The sequence below is a fragment of the Ranitomeya imitator genome, chromosome 3 (genome assembly GCF_032444005.1).
Source record: "Ranitomeya imitator isolate aRanImi1 chromosome 3, aRanImi1.pri, whole genome shotgun sequence".
In the NCBI taxonomy this organism is placed as follows: domain Eukaryota; kingdom Metazoa; phylum Chordata; class Amphibia; order Anura; family Dendrobatidae; genus Ranitomeya; species Ranitomeya imitator.
In genome coordinates this window covers 252,507,356-252,529,688 of record NC_091284.1, presented here as the reverse complement: position 1 = coordinate 252,529,688, position 22,333 = coordinate 252,507,356, and the positions used below count along the sequence as shown (strand labels likewise).

At 45.9% G+C, this 22,333-nt stretch overlaps 1 protein-coding gene across 18 annotated transcripts in view; it reads left to right on the top strand.

Moving 5' to 3' along the window:
- Window positions 1–7,663: 7,663 nt before the first annotated feature.
- NFYA (nuclear transcription factor Y subunit alpha) overlaps window positions 7,664–22,333 on the top strand; it is a 52,292-nt gene continuing 37,622 nt past the window's right edge. For 7 of the 18 annotated variants that reach the window (XM_069756379.1, XM_069756376.1, XM_069756374.1 and 4 more), the window contains exons 1-2: window positions 7,664–7,802; window positions 22,166–22,268. In XM_069756379.1, coding sequence (XP_069612480.1) covers window positions 22,191–22,268 — 78 coding nt within the window. In that variant the 5' untranslated portion in view covers window positions 7,664–7,802; window positions 22,166–22,190. Of the gene's footprint in view, window positions 7,803–7,910; window positions 8,172–22,165; window positions 22,269–22,333 lie in introns of those variants that run through there. The other 11 variants (XM_069756380.1, XM_069756377.1, XM_069756375.1 and 8 more) reach the window with 6 other exon arrangements.

The window sequence follows — 22,333 nt, the reverse complement described above, 5'->3', positions numbered from 1 at the left end:
GGGACTTTTCTGCGTATTACGGCCGTAAATTACGGACCGTATTTTTATACGCTGAGAGTGACGCCGCCTCACACATCAGTTTGTTTCCGTCAGGCAGGATGGAGTGAATTTTTGAAAAACGGATCCGTTGCAAATAGTGAAAAACTGATGCAACTGATCCGTTTGTTTTTTTAGAGAGAGCGAGAGAGAGAACGGAAGATGTGCATGATTTCAATGGAAAAAATGCATGAAAAAACGGATTCGGAGGCCGGATTCATCATTTCACATCACAGTTTCATACGTTTTTCGCCGGATCCGTCGCTGTGCGTTTTTTCGCCGGACAGAAAAAACTTTCCTCTGTACGTTTTCTCCGTCCACCGGAAACAGTTTCTTTAGTCGGATCCGGCAAAAAACGGATGAAACGTGTGGCCATCATGCGCAATCCTGCGCTAATACAACTCTATGAGAAAAAACAGATCCGGCAAAAAAAAAAAATGGATCCGTTTTTTCAAAACTACCCAGATTGTGCCTGATGGTAAAAACCTGATGTGCGAAAGTAGCCTATCCATAAATCTATCTATATCTCTCTCATTCCATCTATCTATGTGTGTAATGGAGTGTGGGTTGGACAAATGTAAAAGAGGAGGTTGGACAAGACATGACATCACAAGTCTTTTTTTTTGTTAACCCCTTCATGACCCAGCCTATTTTGACCTATTTTGCAACTGATCCGTTTGTTTTTTTAGAGAGAGCGAGAGAGAGAACGGAAGATGTGCATGATTTCAATGGAAAAAATGCATGAAAAAACGGATTCGGAGGCCGGATTCATCATTTCACATCACAGTTTCATACGTTTTTCGCCGGATCCGTCGCTGTGCGTTTTTTCGCCGGACAGAAAAAACTTTCCTCTGTACGTTTTCTCCGTCCACCGGAAACAGTTTCTTTAGTCGGATCCGGCAAAAAACGGATGAAACGTGTGGCCATCATGCGCAATCCTGCGCTAATACAACTCTATGAGAAAAAACAGATCCGGCAAAAAAAAAAAATGGATCCGTTTTTTCAAAACTACCCAGATTGTGCCTGATGGTAAAAACCTGATGTGCGAAAGTAGCCTATCCATAAATCTATCTATATCTCTCTCATTCCATCTATCTATGTGTGTAATGGAGTGTGGGTTGGACAAATGTAAAAGAGGAGGTTGGACAAGACATGACATCACAAGTCTTTTTTTTTGTTAACCCCTTCATGACCCAGCCTATTTTGACCTTAAAGACCTTGCCGTTTTTTGCAATTCTGACCAGTGTCCCTTTATGAGGTAATAACTCAGGAACGCTTCAACGGATCCTAGCGGTTCTGAGATTGTTTTTTCGTGACATATTGGGCTTCATGTTAGTGGTAAATTTAGGTCAATAAATTCTGCGTTTATTTGTGATAAAAACGGAAATTTGGCAAAAATTTTGAAAATTTCGCAATTTTCACATTTTGAATTTTTATTCTGTTAAACCAGAGAGATATGTGACACAAAATAGTTAATAAATAACATTTCCCACATGTTTACTTTACATGAGCACAATTTTGGAAACAAAATTTTTTTTTGTTAGGAAGTTATAAGGGTTAAAATTTGACCAGCGATTTGTCATTTTTACAACGAAATTTACAAAACCATTTTTTTTAGGGACCACCTCACATTTGAAGTCAGTTTGAGGGGTCTATATGGCTGAAAATACCCAAAAGTGACACCATTCTAAAAACTGCACCCCTCAAGGTACTCAAAACCACATTCAAGAAGTTTATTAACCCTTCAGGTGCTTCACAGCAGCAGAAGCAACATGGAAGGAAAAAATGAACATTTAACTTTTTAGTCACAAAAATTATCTTTTAGCAACAATTTTTTTATTTTCCCAATGGTAAAAGGAGAAACTGAACCACGAAAGTTGTTGTCCAATTTGTCCTGAGTACGCTGATACCTCATATGTGGGGGTAAACCACTGTTTGGGCGCACGGCAGGGCTTGGAAGGGAAGGAGCGCCATTTGACTTTTTGAATCAAAAATTGGCTGCACTCTTTAGCGGACACCATGTCACGTTTGGAGAGCCCCCGTGTGCCTAAAAATTGGAGCTCCCCCACAAGTGACCCCATTTTGGAAACTAGACGCCCCAAGGAACTTATCTAGATGCATAGTGAGCACTTTGAACCCCCAGGTGCTTTACAAATTGATCCGTAAAAATGAAAAAAGTACTTTTTTTTCACAAAAAAATTCTTTTAGCCTCAATTTTTTCATTTTCACATGGGCAACAGGATAAAATGGATCCTAAAATGTGTTGGGCAATTTCTCCTGAGTACACCAATACCTCACATGTGGGGGTAAACCACTGTTTGGGCACATGGTAAGGCTCGGAAGGGAAGGAGCGCCATTTGACTTTTTGAATGAAAAATTATTTCCATCGTTAGCGGACACCATGTCGCGTTTGGATAGCTCCTGTGTGCCTAAACATTGGCGCTCCCCCACAGGTGACCCCATTTTGGAAACTAGACCCTCCAAGGAACTTATTTAGATGCCTAGTGAGCACTTTAAACCCTCAGGTGCTTCACAAATTGATCTGTAAAAATGAAAAAGTACTTTTTTTTCACAAAAAAATTCTTTTCGCCTCAATTTTTTCATTTTCACATGGGCAGTAGGATAAAATGGATCATAAAATGTGTTGGGCAATTTCTCCCGAGTACGTCGATACCTCATATGTGGGGGTAAACCACTGTTTGGGCACTCGGCAGGGCTCGGAAGGGAAGGCGCGCCATTTGACTTTTTGAATGGAAAATTAGCTCCAATTGTTAGCGGACACCATGTTGCGTTTGGAGAGCCCCTGTGTGCCTAAACATTGGAGCTCCCCCACCAGTGACCCCATTTTGGAAACTAGACCCCCCAAGGAACTTATCTAGATGCATATTGAGCACTTTAAACCCCCAGGTGCTTCACAGAAGTTTATAACGCAGAGCCATGAAAATAAAAAATAATTTTTCTTTCCTCAAAAATGATTTTTTAGCCTGGAATTTCCTATTTTGCCAAGGATAATAGGAGAAATTGGACCCCAAATATTGTTGTCCAGTTTGTCCTGAGTACGCTGATACCCCATATGTGGGGGTAAACCACTGTTTGGGCGCACGGCAGGGCTCGGAAGGGATGGCACGCCATTTGGCTTTTTAAATGGAAAATTAGCTCCAATCATTAGCGGACACCATGTCACGTTTGGAGAGCCCCTGTGTGCCTAAAAATTGGAGATCCCCCAGAAATGACACCATTTTGGAAACTAGACCCCCAAAGGAACTAATCTAGATGTGTGGTGAGGACTTTGAACCCCCAAGTGCTTCACAGAAGTTTATAACGCAGAGCCATGAAAATAAAAAAAAAAAATTATTTTCTCAAAAATGATCTTTTAGCCTGCAATTTTTTATTTTCCCAAGGGTAACAGGAGAAATTTGACCCCAAAAGTTGTTGTCCAGTTTCTCCTGAGTACGCTGATACCCCATATGTGGGGGTAAATCACTGTTTGGGCACATGCCGGGGCTCGGAAGTGAAGTAGTGACGTTTTGAAATGCAGACTTTGATGGAATGCTCTGTGGGCGTCACGTTGCGTTTGCAGAGCCCCTGATGTGGCTTAACAGTAGAAACCCCCCACAAGTGACCGCATTTTGGAAACTAGACCCCGAAAGGAACTTATCTAGATGTGTGGTGAGCACTTTGAACCCCCAAGCGCTTCATAGAAGTTTATAATGCAGAGCCGTGAAAATAATAAATACGTTTTCTTTCCTCAAAAATAATTATTTAGCCCAGAATTTTTTAATGTTCCCAAGGGTAACAGGAGAAATTTGACCCCAATATTTGTTGTCCAGTTTCTCCTGAGTACGGTGATACCCCATATGTGGGGGTAAACTACTGTTTGGGCACATGCCGGGGCTTGGAATTGAAGTAGTGACGTTTTGAAATGCAGACTTTGATGGAATGCTCTGCGGGCGTCACGTTGCGTTTGCAGAGCCCCTGATGTGCCTAAACAGTAGAAACCCCCCACAAGTGATCCCATTTTGGAAACTAGACCCCGAAAGGAACTTATCTAGATGTGTGGTGAGCACTTTGAACCCCCAAGTGCTTCATAGAAGTTTATAATGCAGAGCCGTGAAAATAATAAATACGTTTTCTTTCCTCAAAAATAATTATTTAGCCCAGAATTTTTTATTTTCCCAAGGGTTACAGGAGAAATTGGACACCAAAAGTTGTTGTCCAGTTTCTCCTGAGTACGCTGATACCCCATGAGTGGGGGTAAACCACTGTTTGGGCACACGTCGGGGCTCAGAAGGGAAGTAGTGACTTTTGAAATGCAGACTTTGATGGAATGGTCTGCGGGTGTCACGTTGCGTTTGCAGAGCCCCTGGTGTGCCTAAACAGTAGAAACCCCCACAAGTGACCCCATTTTAGAAACTAGACCCCCCAAGGAACTTATCTAGATATGTGGTGAGCACTTTGAACCCCCAAGTGCTTCACAGACGTTTACAACGCAGAGCCGTGAAAATAAAAAATCATTTTTCTTTCCTCAAAAATTATGTTTTAGCAAGCATTTTTTTTGATTCACAAGGGTAACAGGAGAAATTGGACCCCAGTAATTGTTGCGCAGTTTGTCCTGAGTACACTGATACCCCATATGTGGGGGTAAACCACTGTTTGGGCACACGTCAGGGCTCGGAAGTGAGGGAGCACCATTTGACTTTTTGAATACGAGATTGGCTGGAATCAATGGTGGCGCCATGTTGCGTTTGGAGACCCCTGATGTGCCTAAACAGTGGAAACCCCTCAATTCTACCTCCAACACTAACCCCCCCACACCCCTAACCCTAATCCCAACTGTAGCCATAACCCTAATCACAACCCTAACCCCAACACACCCCTAACCACAACCCTAATTCCAACCCTAAGGCTATGTGCCCACGTTGCGGATTCGTGTGAGATATTTCCGCACCATTTTTGAAAAATCGGTGGGTTAAAAGGCACTGCGTTTTACCTGCGGATTTCCAGTGTTTTTTGTGCGGATTTCACCTGCGGATTCCTATTGAGGAACAGGTGTAAAACGCTGCGGAATCCGCACAAAGAATTGACATGCTGCGGAAAATACAACGCAGCTTTCCGCGCGGTATTTTCCGCACCATGGGCACAGCGGATTTGGTTTTTCATATGTTTACATGGTACTGTAAACCTGATGGAACACTGCTGCGAATCCGCAGCGGCCAATCCGCACCGTGTGCACATAGCCTAATTCTAAAGGTATGTGCACACGCTGCGGAAAACGCTGCAGATCCGCAGCAGTTTCCCATGAGTTTACAGTTCAATGTAAACCTACGGGAAACAAAAATCGCTGTGCCCATGCTGCGGAAAAACTGCACGGAAACGCAGCGGTTTACATTCCGCAGCATGTCACTTCTTTGTGCGGATTCCGCAGCGGTTTTACAACTGCTCAAATAGAAAATCGCAGTTGTAAAACCGCAGTGAAATGCGCAGAAAAACCGCGGTAAATCCGCCATAAATCCGCAGCGGTTTAGCACTGCGGATTTATCAAATCCGCAGCGGAAAAATCCGCAGAGGACCAGAATACGTGTGCACATACCGAAACCCTAACCCTACCCCTACCCCTACCCCTAACCCTATTCTAACATTAGTGGAAAAAAAAATTTCTTTATTTTTTTATTGTCCCTACCTATGGGGGTGACAAAGGGGGGGGGGGGGTCATTTATTATTTTTTTTATTTTGATCACTGAGATATAATCTATCTCAGTGATCAAAATGCACTTTGGAACGAATCTGCCGGCCGGCAGATTCGGCGGGCGCACTGCGCATGCGCCCGCCATTTTGGAAGATGGCGGCGCCCAGGGAGAAGACGGACGGGACCCCGGCTGGATCGGTAAGTATGATGGGGTGGGGGGGGACCACGGGGGGGGGGATCGGAGCACGGGGGGGGGAATCGGAGCGCGGGAGGGGTGGAACGGAGCACGGGGGGCGTGGAATGGAGCACGGGGGGGCTGGAACGGAGCACGGGGGATGAAACGGAGCACCGGGGGGGGGGGGGGGTGGATCGGAGTGCAGGGGGGGTGATTGGAGCACGGGGGGGTGATTGGAGCACGGGGGGAGCGGACAAGAGCACGGGGGGGAGCGGAGCACTGGACGGAGGGGAGTCGGAGCAGTGTACCGGCCAGATCGGAGGGCTGGGGGGGCAATCGGTGGGGTGGGGTGGGGTAACATTAGTATTTCCAGCCATGGCCGATGATATTTCAGCATCGGCCATGGCTGGATTGTAATATTTCACCCGTTATAATAGGTGAAATATTACAAATCGCTCTGATTGGCAGTTTCACTTTCAACAGCCAATCAGAGCGATCGTAGCCACGAGGGGGTGAAGCCACCCCCCCTGGGCTAAACTACCACTCCCCCTGTCCCTGCAGATCGGGTGAAAAGGGAGTTAACCCTTTCACCCGATCTGCAGGGACGCGATCTTTCCATGACGCCACATAGGCGTCATGGGTCGGATTGGCACCGACTTTCATGACGCCTACGTGGCGTCATGAGTCGGGAAGGGGTTAAATAATACATCTTTAGTTAGCTTTCAGGGTATGTGCACACGTTCAGGTTTTTTCGCTTTTTTTTGCCATAAAAATGCATTACAAAACGCCTACATATGTATCCTATCATTTAGAATGCATTCTGCAATTTTTGTGCACATGATGCGTTTTTTCCCGCAAAAAAAACAGCATGTTCATTAATTTTGTGGATTTTCTGCGTTTTTCCCGCTATTCTATGCATTTGGAAAAAACGCAAGAAAAAACGCATCAAAACCGCGAAAAAAACGCATGTGGATTTCTGGCAGAAATGTCAGGTTTTTGTCAGGAAAATTTCTGACAGAAATCCTGACGTGTGAACATACCCTAAAAACACATAAAACCCGCTCAAATAACGCATGTGCGTTTGCTGCGGATTTAGTGCAGAAAAATCTGCAGGCAAATCTGCAACGTGTGCACATAGCCTTATTTTATAGGTTCCATTATAAGGATCCAAAAGGAGCCGGCCGCTCATCACCACCGCCTCTAACATCTCCTCCTGCCAGAGAAGAAATGGTAAATGGACGTGATTGGGGTGTGTCCATGGGCGTGGCCAGTGTGTCACGACACGCCCTCTTTCTGTTCCTCAACAGTTGGGAGGTAGGGCGTGTTCTCTGACTGGACCACGTTATGGTTGTAGCTAATGGCTCCTTATTGTAACCCAGCACAATGCAGCCTTCCTCCTCCATAACACTCAGGCACTCTCTGCTGCACTGTGCACGCACCTATTCCCTACGGAGGCTGTGAAGGACCCATCTTGTGCGCTCTGCACACTTGTACTATGAAGCCGAGAGAGACTACTACGTCCTGCACACCGTCACACCATTCGATTTTCGCAGACTAGTTTTCCCGCTTTTTTTACTACACCGCGCTTAGCGACGGTATCTAAGAGGTAGGAACCTATAAGCCCCGCCTCCATGGCGGCGATACGATTTCACTAGCGCGTAGGACACGGTCCTTGATGTGCAATGCGCATGCTCAAATACGTCATACAGTAAGGCTGGCTTTGGCTGTTCTCACCGAGCGCATGCGTGATGTGGAGGGCGTGGTCTACTGCGCAGGCGCAGGAAGTGTAGCTCTCCGAAGTCTTTGTCCTTCCGCCATTTTGCGTAACCAAAGCGCTGATTGGGCTCAGTGCTCCGGTTCTGGAACCAATCAGAGCGGAGAGGAGAACCGAGACCGGGAGAGGTGGTGAGTAGGACCGGGGGAGAGAGCCAATAACACCACGGGGAGGGAGAAACATGACCTAAGCCGCACAGCCAATAACACCAATGTATCAGGCAGTAACATAAATAGCCAATCCGGGAAGACAAAGCCGATGTCTCCCGGAGAAGAAGCGCCATTTCCTAGTAGTCAGGCTGCAGTGTGCGGAGGCTGCGGGCTGGCGCCATGCTGAGGTGGAGAGGACAGGCGGGCGGCGCTGAGTGCTGGGCAGCAGGTAGCGGGGCCGCCATGCTGTGCTGCCCCGTGGGCTGGGGCTAGTCCTCCCTGAGCCTCGCCTGCTCTGTGGCGGGCTCCGCTGGCCTTGGGCAGTGACCCATAGGCCTCCCGGAGCCCTGGGTAGGTGCAGCCTGTGGGCCGTGTCTGTGGCGGCCATGACACCTGTGTGATCGCTCCCTGGAAGCCCTCCATACACATGAGAGAGCCAGTGCTAGGCCTGTCAGAGAGGCACCGCCAGTCTGAAATCGGATGTGTCGGATCGTTAAAGGGGATGTCTGGTCTTAGGGTACCGTCACACGTGCAATTTTCATCGCTACAACGGTACGATCCGTGACGCTCCAGCATCGTAACAATATCGCTCCAGCGTCGTAGACTGCTGTCACACTTTGCAATCTACGACGCTGGAGCGATAATTTCATGACGTATGTGCGATGTAGAAGCCATTGGTTACTATGCGCACATCGTATACGATATATGTTACACCATGCGATCATGCCGCCACAGCGGGACACTAGACGACGAAAGAAAGTTTCAAACGATCTGCTACGACGTACGATTCTCAGCGGGGTCCCTGATCGCAGGAGCGTGTCAGACACTGCGATATCGTAACTATATCGCTCGAATGTCACGAATCGTGCCGTCGTAGCGATCAAAATTGCACTGTGTGACGGTACCCTTAGGCTACTTTCACACTTGCGTCGGTGCGGGCCCGTCGCCATGCGTCGGCCCGACTACTGACACACATTGTGAAAGAAATGAACAGCGTGGGCAGTGGATGCAGCTTTACAATGTATCCGCTGCCCATTGTAATGTCCGGGGAGGAGGGGGCGGAGTTCCGGCCGTGCTTCGCAGTCGAAAATGGCGGACTCGACGCACAAAAAAAGTTACATGTAACATTTTTGTGCCGAGGGTCCGCCAAAACACGACGCATCCGTCGCACGACGGATGCGATGTGTGGCCATACGTCGCTAATGCTAGTCTATGGAGAAAAAACGCATCCTGCGGGCACATTTGCAGGATGCATTTTTTCTCCAAAACGACGCAATGTGATGTCCGCCTATCGACGCTAGTGTGAAAGTAGCCTTACCCTACAAGTCTGCAGTCTCTGTGAATCCTCACATCGCGTGCACTGTGAGAGTTCTCGGTGCCGGCGGTCACGTGACTTTATGTATGCAATATGCGTACTCCGGCCACATCCTGACTAGACGTGTCTGGCCGTGTTCAATACACTTGCATTGAGCGAGGCTGCGCCCATCTAGTTGGACTATAGCCGGTAGTATGCATAGCGCCATCGTCTGCTCCCAGCCCCAGGGTCCTCACAACGTGCCGCGCCCATGATTCACAAGTCTGACGTCATATAGTGACTGCAGACAGCTGCACAAAAGTACGTCATGTTCAGGTCAGGAGGGGTGCGGGGCCAGTCACTGCAGTGTGATGCCATCATTGCACGAGTCGTCTATCTGTGCACTTAAAGCACCACTCCAGTGGTGATAAAAATGCTGGAGTGGTCCTTATAGATCAAACACCCCCTCACCATGGGAGGACCCGTCACCAAGTGAAAACTGGCCAGTGTTTTCTTTTTTTATTCCCACTGCTCGTGATCGCTCAGTTTTTTTAACCCCTTCACGACATGCTCCATACATGTAATATATTTTAAAAAAGTTTTTTTAAAAGTTCAAATCACCCCCCAATCGCTCCATTGTAAAAAAATACACACATTTGGTATCACAGCTTTCAGAATCGCCCGATCTGTGAAGATCTAAAAGTGATTACCGTATGTACTCGAGTATAAGCCGATCCCCCAAATTATGCCACAAAAAAAACTGGGAAAACGTAATGACTCGAGTATAAGCCTAGGGTGGAAAATGCAGCAGCTACTGGTAAATTTCAAAAATAAAAATAGATACCAATAAAAGTAAAAATTAATTGAGGCGTCAGTAGGTTGTGTTTCTGAATATCCATATTGAATCAGGAGCCCCATATAATGCTCCATACAGTTCATGATGGGCTCCATATTAAAATATGCCCCATATAATGCTGTACAAATGCTGATTATGGCCCCATAAGATGCTCCAGAGATATTTGCCCCATATAATGCTGCACATGGCCCCATAAGATACTCCATACATATATTTGCCCCATTTGCTGTTGCTGCGATTCAAAAAAATCACATACTCACCTCTCAGGCCCCGGGCACTTGCTATATTCACCTGCTCCGCGTTCCACCGCCTCTGTGTGTTCCCCGTCCTCTGCACTGACGCTCAGGCAGAGGGCAGCGCGCACTAATCGCGTCATCACGCCCTCTGACCTGAGCACTGCAGAGGACACAGAAGACACAGCGGTGCCGACGGTGGAACGTAGAGCAGGTGAATATAGCGCACTGCGTTATACTCACCTGCTCCTGGCGCGGTTCCTGCACGTCTGTTCACCGGCAGCTTCTTCCTGTAGTGAGCAGTCACATGTAGGCTTGAGCGAAACGGATCGGACAAATTCAAAAGTCGCCGACTTTTGGCAAAGTCGGGTTTCATGAAACCCGACCCGATCCTAGTGTGGGATCGGCCATGCTGTCTTCATGCCAAAGTCGCGTTTTTTATGACGCGTTTGGCGCCATTTTTTCAGCCAATGAAGGAGCGTGGGCAGAGTGATGACATAGGTCTTAGGGGCGTGGACACCTATTGCCATCTTGTCGCTTGTGCGCTGTAGCGATTTGCAATGTGTAACACCAGCTTTTCTGCTGAAAGAGAGAGAGAGGAAAAAAAAAAAGTTAGATTTCCCATTGACTTTGCATTGGGTTTCGTGTTTCGGTTGATCCCCGACTTTTCGCCATAATCGGCCGATTTCACTCGACTCGACTTTTGAGATAGTCGGGTTTCGCGAAACCCGACAAGACCCTAAAAAAGTAAAAGTCGCTCAACCCTAGTCACATGGTACTGCTCATTTCAACCTTTAAAACTATGTTAATATGTATAATTACAGTAATGAATATGCGGCTCCACCCCTACGGGAGTCTGGTCCATATTCATTACTGTAATGAGCGGTACCATGTGACCGCTCAGTACAGGAACAAGGTGCCGGAGAACCAGGGACGTGCAGGGACCGCGCCAGGAGCAGGTGAGTATTATTACACATCTTCGCTCCCCCTCCCCTGCCGACCCCTGGGTATGACTCGAGTATAAGCCGAGAGGGGGACTTTCAGCCCAAAAAAGTGGGCTGAAAATCTCGGCTTATACTTGAGTATATACGGTAATCCGATCGGTAAACGGCGTAGCGGGAAAAAAAGTAAAAACGCCAGAATGATGTTTTTTTGGTCGCCGCAACATTGCAAAAAAAAAAAAAAAAAGCAAAAACGGGAGATCAAAGATCGTATCCACACCAAAATGCTATAATTAAAAACATCAGGTTGGCTCTCAAAAAATAAGCCCTCACCCAACCCCAGATCACGAAAAATGGAGACGTTTTAGTTCTAGGACAAAGATGCTGTTTTACATGGTAACATAGTTAGTAAGGCCGAAAAAAGACATTTGTCCATCCAGTTCAGCCTATATTCCATCATAATAAATCCCCAGATCTACGTCCTTCTACAGAACCTAATAATTGTATGATACAATATTGTTCTGCTCCAGGAAGACATCCAGGCCTCTCTTGAACCCCTCGACTGAGTTCGCCATCACCACCTTTTGTTTTGTTTTTTTTTTTTTTTTTTTTAACAAACTGGGTTTTTTTTTTTTCCACCACTTAACGTAAATAAAAAAGAACCTAGACATGTTTGGTGTCTACAAACTTGTAATGACCTAGAGAATCATAGTGGCAGGTCAGTTGTAGCATTTAGCAAAAAAGCTAAACAAAAAAAACAAGTGTGGGATTGCACTTTTTTTTTTTTTTTTTGCAATTTCACCGCACTTGGAGTTTTTTTCCCCTTTTTCTACTGCACGACATGGTAAAACCAATGATGTCTTTCAAAAGTACAACTTGTCTGGCAAAAAATAAGCCGTCATATGGCCATATTGACAGAAAAATAAAAAAGTTATGGCTCTGAGAAGGAGAGCGATAAACAAACTTAAAAAGGAAAATGGGTTGTGGCGTGTAGGGGTTAAAAAATGTACCGTATTTCCCGGCGTATAAGACTACTTTTTGACACCTAAAAATTGTCCCAAAAGTCAGGGGTCGTCTTATACGCCGGGTACGTCGTGTGCAGGGAGCGATCCTACATGTCGGCGTGTGGTTCCCAGGGTCTGGAGGAGAGGAGACTCTCCTTCAGGCCCTGGGATCCATATTCATGTAAAAAATAAAGAATAAAAATAAAAAACATGGATATACTCACCCTCGGACGGGCCCTGGATCACAGCGCTGCTAGCGTCTGCCTCCGTTCCTTAGAATGCAGAGAGTGAAGGACCTTCGATGATGTCGCGGTCACCGCTGTGCTGTGCTTTCACTTTACGGCCGGCAGTCAGTGAGTGCGGGAAGCAGACGGCAAGGGACCTGACGGACACCGGAATGTAAGTATGTGCTGTTTTTTTTACATTTACGCTGGTAACCAGGGTAAACATCGGGTTACTAAGCGCGGTCCTGCGCTTAGTAACCCGATGTTTACCCTGGTTACCCGGGGACCTCGGCATCGTTGGTCGCTGGAGAGCTGTCTGTGTGACAGCTCCCCAGCGACCACACTACGATTTACCTACGATCACGGCCAGGTCGTATCGCTGGTCGTGATCGTAGGTAAATCGTATAGTGTGACGGTACCCTTAGGGTTTAGATTACATTTACAGTTGGGAATAGGGTTGGGATTAGGGTTAGGGGTGTGTCAGGGTTAGAGGTGTGGTTAGGGTTACTGTTGGGATTAGGGTTAGGGGTGTGTTTGGATTAGGGTTTCAGTTATAATTGGGGGGTTTCCACTGTTTAGGCACATCAGGGGCTCTCCAAACGCGACATGGCGTCCGATCTCAATTCCAGCCAATTCTGCGTTGAAAAAGTAAAACAGTGCTCCTTCCCTTCCGAGCTCTCCCGTGTGCCCAAACAGGGGTTTACCCCAACATATGGGGTATCAGCGTACTCAGGACAAATAGGACAACAACTTTTGGGGTCCAATTTCTCCTGTTACCCCTGGGAAAATACAAAACTGGGGGCTAAAAAATTATTTTTGTGGGGAAAAAAAGATTTTTTATTTTCACGGCTCTGCGTTATAAACTGTAGTGAAACACTTGGGGGTTCAAAGTTCTCACAACACATCTAGATAAGTTCCCTGGGGGGTCTAGTTTCCAATATGGGGTCACTTGTGGGGGGTTTCTACTGTTTAGGTACATTAGGGGTTCTGCAAACACAATGTGACGCCTGCAGACCATTCCATCTAAGTCTGCATTCCAAATGGCACTCCTTCCCTTCCGAGCCCTCCCATGCGCCCAAACGGTGGTTCCCCCCCCGCATATGGGATATCAGCGTACTCAGGACAAATTGGACAACAACTTTTGGGGCCGAATTTCTCCTCTTACCCTCGGGAAAATACAAAACTGGGGGCTAAAAAATAATTTTTGGGGGAAAGTTTTTTTTTTATTTAATTTTCACAGCTCTGCGTTACAAACTGTAGTGAAACACTTGGGGGTTCAAAGCTCTCACAACATATCTGGATGAGTTCCTTAGGGGGTCTAGTTTCCAAAATGGTGTCACTCGTGGGGGGTTTCTACTGTTTAGGTACATTAGGGGCTCTGCAAACACAATGTGACACCTGCAGACCATTCCATCTAAGTCTGCATTCAAATGGCACTCCTTCCCTTCCGAGCCCTCCCATGCGCCCAAACAGTGGTTCCCCCCACATATGGTGTATCATCGCACTCAGGACAAATTGGGCAACAAATTTTGGGGTCCAATTTCTCCTGTTACCCTTGGGAAAATACAAAACTGGGGGCTAAAAAAATAATTTTTGTGGGGAAAAAATTTTTGTTTTATTTTTACGGCTCTGCATTATAAACTTCTGTGAAGCACTTGGTGGGTCAAAGTGCTCACCACACCTCTAGATAAGTTCCTTAGGGGATCTACTTTCCAAAATGGTGTCACTTGTGGGGGGTTTCAATGTTTAGGCACATCAGTGGCTCTCCAAACGCAACATGGTGTCCCATCTCCACTCCTGTCAATTTTGCATTGAAAAGTCAAACGGCGCTCCTTCCCTTCTGAGCTCTCCCATCCGCCCAAACAGTGGTTTACCCCCACATATGGGGTATCAGCGTACTCAGGACAAATTGTACAACAATGTTTGGGGTCCATTTTCTCCTGTTACCCTTGGTAAAATAAAACAAATTGGAGCTGAATTACATTTTTTGTGAAAAAAAAAGTTAAATGTTCATTTTTATTTAAACATTCAAAAAAAATTCCTGTGAAGCACCAGAAGGGTTAATAAACTTCTTGAATATGGTTTTGAGCACCTTGAGGGGTGTAGTTTTTAGAATGGTGTCACACTTGGGTATTTTCTATCATATAGACCCCTCAAAATGACTTCAAATGAGATGTGGTCCCTAAAAAAAAAATGTTGTTGTAAAAATGAGAAATTGCTGGTCAACTTTTAACCCTTATAACTCCCTAACAAAAAAAAATTTTGGTTCCAAAATTGTGCTGATGTAAAGTAGACATGTGGGAAATGTTACTTATTAAGTATTTTGTGTGACATATCTCTGTGATTTTAATTGCATAAAAATTAAAAGTTGGAAAATTGCGAAATTTTCATAATTTTCGCCAAAATAAACGCAGGTACTATCAAAGAATTTTTACCATTGTCATGAAGTACAATATGTCACGAGAAAACAATGTCAGAATCACTGGGATCCGTTGAAGTGTTCCAGAGTTATAACCTCATAAAGGGACAGTGGTCAGAATTGTAAAAATTGGCCCGGTCATTAACATGCAAACCACCCTTGGGGGTAAAGGGGTTAATGAAGTTGTCCACTCTCTGGACAACTTCATCTCATACCCCTCGCTTGGCTCTTGTAAAATAATAAAGATTATACTCTCCTCCTGTGCTGGCGCCTTTCCCACGGTGTCCGCACTTGCTCTCCCTGGGGCTCCCAAGCTGTTCATGAGACACGTGAGCCCTGCGCCCATTCAGCACTGGCGTCACTGTCCCCGCCTCTTGTCGAATTGAACATGAAGAGGAAGTCAGATCAGCTGCAGCCCGGATATCCTCTTCATGTTCGATTTATCTGATGGCTGGGACAGTGACGTAGTGACCACAACCGCACGGGAGCCACAGGACCGTGAGTGCTGACACCGCTGGAATAACGCCATCATGGGAGATGAGTATAGTTTTTGTTTTTTTTATTGGGGCCAAACATTTAGATCAAGTAGGGGTTGTCAAAGTAGTGGATAACGCCTTTAAAGAGAACCTGTCAGCAGGATTTAGCACTATACAGTAAAGGAATGGCCATAATAAGTCCTTTAGAAGGTGAGTATGTTTATTTTTTATTTTAAGTCTTTTTTAACCTGTTACATACGTGGCTGGGCAATGTACTACGTGGCTCTGCTGTATACTACGTGGCTCTGCTGTATACTACGTGGCTGTGCAATATACTACGTGGCTGTGCAATATACTACGTGGCTGTGCAATATACTACGTGGCTGTGCAATATACTACGTGGCTGTGCAATATACTACGTGGCTGTGCAATATACTACGTGGCTGTGCAGTATACTACGTGGCTGTGCAGTATACTACGTGGCTGTGCAGTATACTACGTGGCTGTGCAGTATACTACGTGGCTGTGCAGTATACTACGTGGCTGTGCAGTATACTACGTGGCTGTGCAGTATACTACGTGGCTGTGCAGTATACTACGTGGCTGTGCAGTATACTACGTGGCTGTGCAGTATACTACGTGGCTGTGCAGTATACTACGTGGCTGTGCAGTATACTACGTGGCTGTGCAGTATACTACGTGGCTGTGCAGTATACTACGTGGCTGTGCAGTATACTACGTGGCTGTGCAGTATACTACGTGGCTGTGCAGTATACTACGTGGCTGTGCAGTATACTACGTGGCTGTGCAGTATACTACGTGGCTGTGCAGTATACTACGTGGCTGTGCAGTATACTACGTGGCTGTGCAGTATACTACGTGGCTGTGCAGTATACTACGTGGCTGTGCAGTATACTACGTGGCTGTGCAGTATACTACGTGGCTGTGCAGTATACTACGTGGCTGTGCAGTATACTACGTGGCTGTGCAGTATACTACGTGGCTGTGCAGTATACTACGTGGCTGTGCAGTATACTACGTGGCTGTGCAGTATACTACGTGGCTGTGCAGTATACTACGTGGCTGTGCTGTATACTACGTGGCTGTGCTGTATACTACGTGGCTGTGCTGTATACTATGTGGACTGTGCAATATACTACGTGGACATGCATATTCTAGAATACCCGATGCGTTAGAATCAATGTCAAAGTGGTATCCAAAACCATTTTCCACAAAAACAATCCATCACACAGATCCAAGGACCTTAACCCCTTCCCGACCTTTGACGCCACGTAGGCGTCATGAAAGTCGGTGCCATTCCGACCCATGACGCCTATGCGGCGTCATGGAAAGATCGCGTCCCTGCAGATCGGGTGAAAGGGTTAACTCCCATTTCACCCGATCTGCAGGGACAGGGGGAGTGGTAGTTTAGCCCAGGGGGGGTGGCTTCACCCCCTCGTGGCTACGATCGCTCTGATTGGCTGTTGAAAGTGAAACTGCCAATCAGAGCGATTTGTAATATTTCACCCATTATAACGGGTGAAATATTACACTCCAGCCATGGCCGATGCTGCAATATCATCGGCCATGGCTGGAAATACTAGTGTGCCCCCACCCCACCCCTCCGATCGCCCCCCCACCCCCCCGATCTGGCAGGTACACTGCTCCGGCTCCCCTCCGTCCAGTGCTCCGCTCCCCCCCGTGCTCGTGTCCGCTCCCCCCGTGCTCCAATCACCCCCCCGTGCTCCAATCACCCCCCCTGCACTCCGATCCACCCCCCCCCGTGCTCCGTTCCACCCCCCCGTGCTCCGTTCCAGCCCCCCCGTGCTCCGTTCCACGCCCCCCGCGCTCCGTTCCACCCCTCCCGCGCTCCGATTCCCCCCCCCCGTGCTCCGATCCCCCCCCCCCCGTGGTCTCCCCCCACCCTATCATACTTACCGATCCAGCCGTGGTCCCGTCCGTCTTCTCCCGGGCGCCGCCATCTTCCAAAATGGCGGGCGCATGCGCAGTGCGCCCGCCGAATCTGCCGGCCGGCAGATTCGTTCCAAAGTGCATTTTGATCACTGAGATAGATTATATCTCAGTGATCAAAATAAAAAAAATAATAAATGACCCCCCCCCTTTGTCACCCCCATAGGTAGGGACAATAAAAAAATAAAGAAATTTTTTTTTTCCACTAATGTTAGAATAGGGTTAGGGGTAGGGTTAGGGTTAGGGTTAGGGGTAGGGTTAGGGGTAGGGGTAGGGTTAGGGTTAGGGGTAGGGTTAGGGGTAGGGTTAGGGGTAGGGTTAGGGGTAGGGTTAGGGTTAGGGTTTCGGTATGTGCACACGTATTCTGGTCCTCTGCGGATTTTTCCGCTGCGGATTTGATAAATCCGCAGTGCTAAACCGCTGCGGATTTATGGCGGATTTACCGCGTTTTTTTCTGCGCATTTCACTGCGGTTTTACAATTGCGATTTTCTATTGGAGCAGATGTAAAACCGCTGCGGAATCCGCACAAAGAAGTGACATGCTGCGGAATGTAAACCGCTGCGTTTCCGTGCAGTTTTTCCGCAGCATGTGTACAGCGATTTTTGTTTCCCATAGGTTTACATTGAACTGTACACTCATGGGAAACTGCTGCGGATCCGCAGCGTGTGCACATACCTTTAGAATTAGGCTATGTGCACACGGTGCGGATTTGGCTGCGGATCCGCAGCAGTGTTCCATCAGGTTTACAGTACCATGTAAACATATGAAAAACCAAATCCGCTGTGCCCATGGTGCGGAAAATACCGCGCGGGAACGCTGCGTTGTATTTTCCGCAGCATGTCAATTCTTTGTGCGGATTCCGCAGCGTTTTACACCTGTTCCTCAATAGGAATCCGCAGGTGAAATCCGCACAAAAAACACTGGAAATCCGCGGAAAATCCGCAGGTAAAACACAGTGCCTTTTACCCGCAGATTTTTCAAAAATGGTGCGGAAATATCTCACACGAATCCGCAACGTGGGCACATAGCCTTAGGGTTAGGGTTGGAATTAGGGTTGTGGTTATGGTTAGGGGTGTGTTGGGGTTAGTGTTGTGGTTAGGGGTGTGTTGGGGTTAGTGTTGTGGTTAGGGGTGTGTTGGGGTTAGGGTTGTGATTAGGATTATGGCTACAGTTGGGATTAGGGTTAGGGGTGTGTTGGGGTTAGTGTTGGAGGTAGAATTGAGGGGTTACCACTGTTTAGGCACATCAGGGGTCTCCAAACGCAACATGGCGCCACCATTGATTCCAGCCAATCTCGTATTCAAAAAGTCAAATGCTGCTCCCTCACTTCCGAGCCCTGAAGTGTGCCCAAACAGTGGTTTACCCCCACATATGGGGTACCAGCATACTCAGGACAAACTGCGCAACAATTACTGGGGTCCAATTTCTCCTGTTACCCTTGTGAATCTAAAAAAATGCTTGCTAAAACATAATTTTTGAGGAAAGAAAAATGATTTTTTATTTTCACGGCTCTGCGTTGTAAACGTCTGTGAAGCACTTGGGGGTTCAAAGTGCTCACCACATATCTAGATAAGTTCCTTGGGGGGTCTAGTTTCTAAAATGGGGTCACTTGTGGGGGGTCTCTACTGTTTAGGCACACCAGGGGCTCTGCAAACGCAACGTGACACCCGCAGACCATTCCATCAAAGTCTGCATTTCAAAACGTCACTACTTCAATTCCAAGCCCCGGCATGTGCCCAAACAGTGATTTACCCCCACATATGGGGTATCAGCGTACTCAGGAGAAACTGGACAACAACTTTTGGGGTCAAATTTCTCCTGTTACCCTTGGGAAAATTAAAAAATTCTGGGCTAAATAATTATTTTTGAGGAAAGAAAACGTATTTATTATTTTCACGGCTCTGCATTATAAACTTCTATGAAGCACTTGGGGGTTCAAAGTGCTCACCACACATCTAGATAAGTTCCTTTGGGGGTCTAGTTTCCAAAATGGGGTCACTTGTGGGGGGTTTCTACTGTTAAGCCACATCAGGGGCTCTGCAAACGCAACGTGACGCCCACAGAGCATTCCATCAAAGTCTGCATTTCAAAACGTCACTACTTCACTTCCGAGCCCCGGCATGTGCCCAAACAGTGATTTACCCCCACATATGGGGTATCAGCGTACTCAGGAGAAACTGGACAACAACTTTTGGGGTCAAATTTCTCCTGTTACCCTTGGGAAAATAAAAAATTGCAGGCTAAAAGATCATTTTTGAGAAAATAATTTTTTTTTTTATTTTCATGGCTCTGCGTTATAAACTTCTGTGAAGCACTTGGGGGTTCAAAGTCCTCACCACACATCTAGATTAGTTCCTTTGGGGGTCTAGTTTCCAAAATGGTGTCATTTCTGGGGGATCTCCAATGTTTAAGCACACAGGGGCTCTCCAAACGTGACATGGTGTCCGCTAATGATTGGAGCTAATTTTCCATTTAAAAAGCCAAATGGCGTGCCATCCCTTCCGAGCCCTGCCGTGCGCCCAAACAGTGGTTTACCCCCACATATGGGGTATCAGCGTACTCAGGACAAACTGGACAACAATATTTGGGGTCCAATTTCTCCCATTATCCTTGGCAAAATAGGAAATTCCAGGCTAAAAAATCATTTTTGAGGAAAGAAAAATTATTTTTTATTTTCATGGCTCTGCGTTATAAACTTCTGTGAAGCACCTGGGGGTTTAAAGTGCTCAATATGCATCTAGATAAGTTCCTTGGGGGGTCTAGTTTCCAAAATGGGGTCACTTGTGGGGGAGCTCCAATGTTTAGGCACACAGGGGGCTCTCCAAACGCGACATGGTGTCCGCTAACAATTGGAGCTAATTTTCCATTCAAAAAGTCAAATGGCGCGCCTTCCCTTCCGAGCCCTGCCGTGTGCCCAAACAGTGGTTTACCCCCACATATGAGGTATCGGCGTACTCGGGAGAAATTGCCCAACAAATTTTATGATCCATTTTATCCTACTGCCCATGTGAAAATGAAAAAATTGAGGCGAAAATAATTTTTTTGTGAAAAAAAAGTACTTTTTCATTTTTACAGATCAATTTGTGAAGCACCTGAGGGTTTAAAGTGCTCACTAGGCATCTAAATAAGTTCCTTGGGGGGTCTAGTTTCCAAAATGGGGTCACTTGTGGGGGAGCGCCAATGTTTAGGCACACAGGAGCTATCCAAACGCGACATGGTGTCCGCTAACGATGGAAATAATTTTTCATTCAAAAAGTCAAATGGCGCTCCTTCCCTTCCGAGCCTTACCATGTGCCCAAACAGTGGTTTACCCCCACATGTGAGGTATTGGTGTACTCAGGAGAAATTGCCCAAGACATTTTAGGATCCATTTTATCCTGTTGCCCATGTGAAAATGAAAAAATTGAGGCTAAAAGAATTTTTTTGTGAAAAAAAAGTACTTTTTCATTTTTACGGATCAATTTCTGAAGCACCTGGGGGTTCAAAGTGCTCACTATGCATCTAGATAAGTTCCTTGGGGCGTCTAGTTTCCAAAATGGGGTCATTTGTGGGGGAGCTCCAATTTTTAGGCACACGGGGGCTCTCCAAACGTGACATGGTGTCCGCTAAAGAGTGGAGCCAATTTTTGATTCAAAAAGTCAAATGGCGCTCCTTCCCTTCCAAGCCCTGCTGTGCGCCCAAACAGTGGTTTACCCCCACATATGAGGTATCAGCGTACTCAGGACAAATTGGACAACAACTTTCGTGGTTCAGTTTCTCCTTTTACCATTGGGAAAATAAAAAAATTGTTGCTAAAAGATAATTTTTGTGACTAAAAAGTTAAATGTTCATTTTTTCCTTCCATGTTGCTTCTGCTGCTGTGAAGCACCTGAAGGGTTAATAAACTTCTTGAATGTGGTTTTGAGTACCTTGAGGGGTGCAGTTTTTAGAATGGTGTCACTTTTGGGTATTTTCAGCCATATAGACCCCTCAAACTGACTTCAAATGTGAGGTGGTCCCTAAAAAAAAATGGTTTTGTAAATTTCGTTGTAAAAATGACAAATCGCTGGTCAAATTTTAACCCTTATAACTTCCTAACAAAAAAAAATTTTGTTTCCAAAATTGTGCTGATGTAAAGTAAACATGTGGGAAATGTTATTTATTAACTATTTTGTGTCACATATCTCTCTGGTTTAACAGAATAAAAATTCAAAATGTGAAAATTGCGAAATTTTCAAAATTTTCGCCAAATTTCCGTGTTTATCACAAATAAATGCAGAATTTATTGACCTAAATTTACCACTAACATGAAGCCCAATATGTCACGAAAAAACAATCTCAGAACCGCTAGGATCCGTTGAAGCGTTCCTGAGTTATTACCTCATAAAGGGACACTGGTCAGAATTGCAAAAAACGGCAAGGTCTTTAAGGTCAAAATAGGCTGGGTCTTGAAGGGGTTAAAATTAAAACATAAAACAAGATAATGCCAAAGTCTTTGTGATGGCACTGACCTGGATAATGTTGACATTTGGTCATCTTTACTGTACATTGAGTGCTTTAAAAACAAAGCCCCAAAAAACAATGTTGATATTGTGTTTTTTAATTGTTTTTGTTTTTTTTGTAGTGTTTATTTTTTTTTTTTTTTTTTTTGTAGTTTTACTGTAGCTGGATTTTTTTTAAATCCTTTTTTGGTAAAATGGATGGAGTCATTCAAAACTACAACTCATTCTGCAAAAAACAAGCTTTTATATGTCTGTGAACTACAACTTGTTCCGCAAAAACCAAGCCCTCATATGTCTGTGAACGGAAATATAAGAGATCTAGCTTTTGTAAGACGGAGGGAAAAAGCAAAAATTGTCCATGATAGGAAGGGGTTAATCATGTCCACACAGATGAATACTTTTAATGTTATATTTTCTGTTGTGCTTTTTTTCCACTTTGCTATAGATACTGGTAGACTGCAGGCCTGCAGATGGAACAATACACGACAAGTAGCAATGGATCACCAGAACAGATTGTGGTCCAGACTGGGCAGATCCAGCAGCAACAGGTGAGATTTGGAACTTGTTTGTGGATGTATAATGTTGGTATTAGTGTAAGGCTAGGTTCGCATTG